Source organism: Quercus robur, chromosome 6 (genome assembly GCF_932294415.1).
Source record: "Quercus robur chromosome 6, dhQueRobu3.1, whole genome shotgun sequence".
Taxonomy (NCBI): Eukaryota; Viridiplantae; Streptophyta; class Magnoliopsida; order Fagales; family Fagaceae; genus Quercus; species Quercus robur.
In genome coordinates this window covers 22,939,482-22,946,430 of record NC_065539.1, presented here as the reverse complement: position 1 = coordinate 22,946,430, position 6,949 = coordinate 22,939,482, and the positions used below count along the sequence as shown (strand labels likewise).

The 6,949-nt window shown below is 34.2% G+C and overlaps 1 protein-coding gene across 3 annotated transcripts in view; it reads left to right on the top strand.

The window, feature by feature from the left end:
* Positions 1 to 289: 289 nt before the first annotated feature.
* LOC126733299 (monooxygenase 2-like) overlaps positions 290 to 6,949 on the top strand; it is a 65,466-nt gene continuing 58,806 nt past the window's right edge. Inside the window, exons 1-5 of one of the 3 annotated variants that reach the window (XM_050436534.1) lie at positions 319 to 604; positions 1,751 to 1,813; positions 1,911 to 2,091; positions 2,869 to 3,094; positions 3,727 to 4,538. In XM_050436534.1, the coding sequence (XP_050292491.1) occupies positions 387 to 604; positions 1,751 to 1,813; positions 1,911 to 2,091; positions 2,869 to 3,094; positions 3,727 to 4,304 (1,266 nt within the window). In that variant the 5' untranslated portion in view covers positions 319 to 386 and the 3' untranslated portion in view covers positions 4,305 to 4,538. Of the gene's footprint in view, positions 605 to 1,750; positions 1,814 to 1,910; positions 2,092 to 2,868; positions 3,095 to 3,726; positions 4,539 to 6,949 lie in introns of those variants that run through there. The other 2 variants (XM_050436538.1, XM_050436537.1) reach the window with 2 other exon arrangements.

Below are 6,949 nucleotides of genomic sequence, written 5' to 3'. Positions count from 1 at the left end.
ATGTTGGGCCATCCTTAGACTAGTCTTTCTTTTTACTCGTCATTTTTGACCAGTACCTTCTACACGCAAATACATTTTTTGTAAAAGGTTGCGGGTCCAATACAGATAATGTTGTGAACTTGTCTTTGAAATTTCTAAAAGAACCATCCTTGGACTAGTCTTTCTTTTTACTCGTCATTTTTGACCAGTACCTTCTACACGCAAATACATTTTTTGTAAAAGGTTGCGGGTCCAGTACAGATAATGTTGTGAACTTGTCTTTGAAATTTCTAAAAGAATTGGTATATATATAGAACACCACCCACCATTTTTCCTTCATGCTTGAGATTATTTGAGAGAGAGAGAGAGAGAGAGAGAGAGAGAGATTCAGCAAGAGAGAGAGAGAGATGGAGGAGCATGATGTGGTGATAGTAGGGGCAGGTATAGCGGGTTTGGCAACAGCAATAGCCTTGGAGAGAGTAGGGGTTAAAGCATTGGTGTTGGAGAAATCAGAAGGGCTAAGAGCCATAGGTGCAGCCATAGGTCTTCACCAAAATGCTTGGCTTGCCCTCGAAGCCCTCGGCGTAGCTCACAAGCTCACCACTACTATTCCCCCTTTGAGAAAGTACTGTACTTTCGCACCATTTTTATATCATGAATTTCCTTTTTCCATTTCAGATAACAATTATGTGTTTCTATGCCATTTTAAATTTCTTCATGAAATTTTTAGACTTCCTTTGAAGACACTTTGCTCACTTTTATTTGCGCACACACTCACTTATGGAAGCATTCACGTCAGTCTGTTTAAATATTTCATTTTATTTTAACATAAAAATCTACTTTTATTGTTTTAGACCATTATTTTTACAAAACATTAGATTAACTATTAATTAATATATACCATTTTTATTTAAATAATTATTTATTTATTATTATTATTAACTTTGTTTGTTCTCACAGTCCCTCTTATCTCTCTTTTCTCTTTACATTCTCTCTCATTTCTCAACTCTCTTCTCTCCTGACCACCACAAAACTTCCATGGATGGGCCTCTATGGTCAAGGTTGAAGCTCACATGGTCACTACAAAAGCGAACCTCCATGGCAGGACCTCCGTTTCCTTCATCTGCTGTGCGCTGTCGATGCTTCTTCTTGTGCTACAGCTATAGCCGCTGCTTCTTCCTGTGCTACTGCCGTAGCCTGTAGTCGTTGCTCTTTTTCTTCATCTTCTTCTTGACCTCTTCTTCTTCTTCTTCTTCTTCTTCTTTGATGATTTACATAAATTTATATATGGGTTTGATGATATGGTTTTTAACTTGATGAATTTGATGATTTGTTGAATGGAGGAGGTAAAGAAGGAAGAGAGTCAGAGGAGAAGAGAGAGAGAGAGAGAGAGTCTAATGTGAGCATGACATCAGAAGCAAGAGAAAAAATTATTAAAAAATAAAATACAAAGCTACATTAAGTTTGGATTAGCTTTTCTTTATTAGCTTCTAGCTTTATTTATTTATCTACAATATATTATTTTCAAGTTTGCCTTCCAAAAATATATTTAAAGCTTTTTTTTATTATAAAAGTATAACTGTACTTTCACAAAATAAATATATATAAAAAAAAAAAAAAATCCAAAGAGTGCATAAATCTCATCTCCATTACACACTCTAATAAAATTAATATGAATAAGTGGAAATACATTATGGCCAGAAAATATGTGATCATGTACCTATCATATAATAGTTAAGATTTTGATCTGTATTTTTTTTTTCTATAATAGGGGGAACGTAACAAATATTGATACCGGAGCAACTCAACAGCTCGCTTTCCCCCAACCTGATAAGTATGTTACTTAAACCGTATCTTTCATGTTTTCACCTTCAGATCCAACTCCCAGTTCACTAAGCTTGACCCATTATTTCTCTCTTGTGGTGGCGCAGGCATGGACATGAATCTAGACCAATACATCGTAAAGCTTTATTGGAAGCTCTGGCAGAAGAATTGCCAGTGGACACCATCCGTTTCTCTTCCAAGCTCAAGTCCATTGTAAACCTGCAGGCAGAAGAAGGCTCATCCTATGCTATCATTCACATGGAAAATGGAGTTAGCATCAAAGCAAAGGTGAATTATATACTAACCACATTGTTAAGGATAACTTTTTTCCTTAATAACTTGGCTAGAAGTGATTAGAACAACATCACTTTCACTTGAGTCCACCATTAATACAATTTTTATTTTGCACTAATCATGAAAAAAAAGAAGAAGAAGAAGAAGAAGAAGTAGCAATTAAAAAAAAAAAAATTGTGAAAAATTGGGTGCCTAGATTCATTGATGTAAGCACAATCCCTCAAAAAGGTTATTTTATACAAATGAAAAATTCCTTATATTACCACAGAAATCCTTGTAAGTAAAAACTTTTCTTTATAATCTATTACCATATAAATCTTTATAATTAAATCCTAAATTTATCATGAGTCAAACCTTAACCTTACCAACGTGTTTGGTGGCCTAGTAGAAGGGGCCTTAGGCCAACAAGACTTTATTATGTGCAAAGCGTCTTAGATTCGAGCCACTGCTCTCCCACTAGCGACATGTTAGTGCTCCTTATATTTTATTATAAATGAAGTCTAAGCTTGGGAGTGATTAGGGGCTATTAAGGTAACAGTTAAGTAAAGAAGCCATAATAGTTGCCCCTCTCCTAACTATTTTTTATTTACCAAAAATAAAACCTTAAACCTTATGTTTTATAATAAAGAGACTACAATGTTATTGAGTATAATAATATTGAGACGCACCTCTTAGCCTCAACTATGGGCCCATATTATACCTCTTAATTAGTAGAGCTTACACTTTACATGCTTAATTGTTAAATTTGTTTCTCTATTTTGAATGTTACAGGCTCTGATAGGTTGTGATGGAGTTCACTCTGTGGTGGCCCGTTGGTTAGGACTGACCACTCCTGTCAGTTCAGGCCGATGGGGCGTGCGTGGGTTGGCCATATTTCCTGAAGGCCATGGGCTAGACGTTGACGTCCAACAATTTGTAACTATTGGCAAAAGGGCTGGCTTTGCTGCCCTCAATGATAAAGAGGTCTACTGGTTTCTCGTAGGCCAATCCTCAAAAGGTTAAGCCTCTTCATAAAATCTTTTATTGATACTAATCTTGTCAAAGGTTTTCAAAATTGAGTCCATATTATTGAGTACAAATTCAGACTAGCTACCTTGACTTGAATTTTAAGTGATTATGCTAGTTTTCCTAACCTCACGCAAACTTTTTACTGTGATCATTAATACAAGTAGGCTACTCCACCCCTAAGCAAAATAAACCTAGTGGAAGTTTAAGAGTCATATTTACCAAAACATGAGTATACAAGCGTGAGTGGAAATCTCACATGAAAGAAACATATAAATAAATAAAAGCTTGAAGAATTAATATTACATAATTGGGTTATAACTTAATAGGCTTAAGTGATCTCTACCTATTATATTAATGCCCGTCAATCAAATATTTTCATTTTTGTGTCCATGTTTACAGCTATTTGATACTCTAAAAACAAAGAAATGACGGACAACATCATTTGGATTGATTGAGTCAAAATTGCCAATGAATTTGTAAATTGTATTATTAGTCACCTCACCAATCTATTACCAATTAAAAGGAGTGAGTATTTTTTATAAATCATTGGTTGTCCCAAAAATTTAAACTGAATTCAATAATTTTAACTATTATAAATTCTAACAATCATTATCATTCCAGGTGAGGACATCCCACATGACCCTGAGATGATAAAAAAAGAAGTTATTAGTAACTTTGCCAAGAACTTCCCTACATCATACTTGAGAGTTGTCCAGCATTCAGATCTTTCAACAGTGACTTGGGCTCCCCTGTTGTTTAGATTTCCATGGGACGTAATACTTGGAAACCTGAGCAAAGGGAATATCACAGTGGCTGGTGATGCTATGCATCCAATGACACCTGACCTAGGACAAGGTGGTTGCTCAGCATTGGAAGATGCTGTTGTTTTAGGAAGACACATTGGGAACTTAATCATCAAGAACAAAAAGCTTGTGGCAGGAGATCAAGTTGCTGAAGCCTTAGAAAGATATGTTAAGGAAAGGAAGTGGCGTGTTGCTAAGTTGATCGTGGGCTCGTATCTAGTGGGCTGGGTGCAACAAGATGGGTCTGGATGGTTTATGAAGTTCTTAAGGGATTCAATATTCTATAGGCATTTTTCTAGATTGATATCTAATGATAAGCAGTATGATTGTGGGAAGTTGCCTTGTGTTTCATCATCAAATAATGAATTGGACAATGACCCAAGAAAAATTTACTAGCTAAAATCCCGAATCAAGTGATGCGGGAGTGTAGGGGCAATTTATGTGGCAGCTATACGGGTGACATTTGTCTTTAATATTTATTCAAAGTTAATTATAAGTTTGGTTGGTAGTTGTCCCAGCCTAATAAATCTGATGTGATGCGAAGTTAGTCTAAGGAGTTGTTATTTGTATTGGAAGTTATCAAGCATTTAGTTGTAAGCATTTATTCAGGAGAAGTATATTCCGGAGAAAGAGTTGTCTGATCCATATTCAGGAGCCAAGAGTTCTTCTTCCCCTAAATGTTTGTTTTTTTTTTTTTTAATAACAGTTTTTTAATTTTCTTTTAATTCCGAAATTTATTAAAAAAATAATAATAATAAGGAAGAAGATAAAAAAGAAAAAAAAAGCCAAAATGACATTGTTTTGGCTCACTTAATAGTAGCAGGTAACTGAAGTCTAACAGAGTATTAAATTAACAACAATTGAAAGTTAGAGAACTAAAATGACAAAATAGAAAGTTAGATGACTGAAATGAAAATGGTTGAAAGTTAGAGGGTTAGTATTAGATTTTTGCATAAAAGATAAATTGGAAGAAACTGGTTGATAAACCAGTTACACATGTTGCCCTAATCGAAAATGAATTTTAAACTAACAAATCTTGCACTTCTCGGATAAATTAATAATTAAATGAATTTTTTTTTCAAGACAATGAACTTTATAATCATGTATGAATTTTGATTTTAGAGAGATTTAACTTGTGCACCAATTTTAATTTACTGGTGAATGTAATATCCATGTGTTACATCTATTTATTATAAAATAAAGTCAATAATGGTGCTTTTAGGTGTTAACACTGACAGCTTACATTATATTGTGATGTCTATACAATTGTTTGATAGTAAGCTGAAGCATTCCATAGCATCAATTTAATTTCAAGCTTAACACCACACTCAAGTTCGTAACTAAGATCTTTTATGTAATGAGTAAGTGTAATTTCAGTATTTCTCATCTAAAAATGTACAGATGAGGCATTTATATAAGCTTAAAGACCTAGACAGTGAGTTTGGGGCCTTGGGCCCATAATACATTCTTACATGTTCTAACATTTTGCATTGTAGGTAAAGACATGGCAAGGGACCCGAAAGTGATCCAAAAAGAAGTGATTGATAAGTTTGCCCAAGACTTGCCTCAATTGTACACAGTGATAGTGCAGCACTCTGACCTTTCCACTATAACATGGGCTCCACTATTGCATAGGTTTCCATGGGATATCATATTTGGAAATGTAAGCAAGGGCAATATTACAGTGGCAGGTGGTGCCATGCAACCTATGACTCCTGATCTAGGCCAAAATGAATGTGCAGCATTGAAAGATGCTGTTGTTTTGGGCCAGCAATTTGGGGAATTGATTGCTCAAAGATCAAGGCTTGTGCCATTAGAGGTGGCCCAAGCTTTAACAAAATATGCTCAGAAAAGGAGGTGGCGTGCAGCTGGGTTAATTGCTACCTCATATTTGTCAGGGTGGGTGCAATTAGGTGGGTCTGGATGGTTCATGAAATTTTTAAGGGATGTGGTGTTCTATAGGCTTCTTCACAATAAGGTATTGGATGTTATACATTATGATTGTGGGAAGCTGCCTTGTGTCTCCTCATGCAGGGAGCTGAAAAACTAAGTTTTTCTTGGTGAGATGCTTTAGCCTTGACATGAGTTTGTACTCTATTTAGCCTTGCTAGATTGATTTACTCTATTAGACTAAATTAAGATGAATAAGCTGAAAATAGAGTAAGCCTATTCTAATACTAAGCTGCCTTATTGTCACAACAAATTAAGGTGGATGCCAATATTTGTCTATTGGGTTAGCTTTCTATACCCTAAAATATAGGGATATTTGAAGCGTAAATTCTATAGCTCAAAAGTTTTTAATTAATACCCTAATTCGAGAATAATTTATTATATCCACTTACCATCCGAATTAGAATCCAAATTAGATGTGCACATTACAAAAGCTCTCATTACTATGATGCACATTGTAAATACTCTAATATATATTACGTATGTGTCTGTAATATGCGTGTATCTACATATTTTTGCAAGTGTATAAAGACATGTTTATATTAATTATAAATGCTCATTGGAAATCAAATTTTGGGTGCCATTGATTTTCTATTTTTAGATATAATAGAATGCTGAGAAAATACATATAATAATCTTGATTAGTCCCTTAAAGATTCATAACTAATTCTTCATTTTTTTTTGGAACTAATTGAAGTTTTGTTATTGTTGTATGAGTAATTATTATAGGTATTTGAGCTCTTTTAGGTGATGTAGGTGGATATTTGATATGCTTTCTACAAGGAGAATATTCATACAAGACCTTATTAATATTAAAGTAAAAGAGAAATTACACTCGTCTCCCTTGAGGTTTGGAGAAATGACATTCCACCCTAAACTTGAAGGAAAAAAAAAAAAAAAAAAACACTTTCCCTCTATTGACATCCGATTGACCCACCTTTTTAAAATTAATATTAAAAATGTTGTGTACTAACATGCCATATGCTTAAGGGCAAGGCAGGTTTCTAAAATTATCTTATTTTGTAATTAAAATTCAATGTTTAAAATTTTAATTAAAGAGTATTTTAAAAATATTATGTGTAAATTCTTCT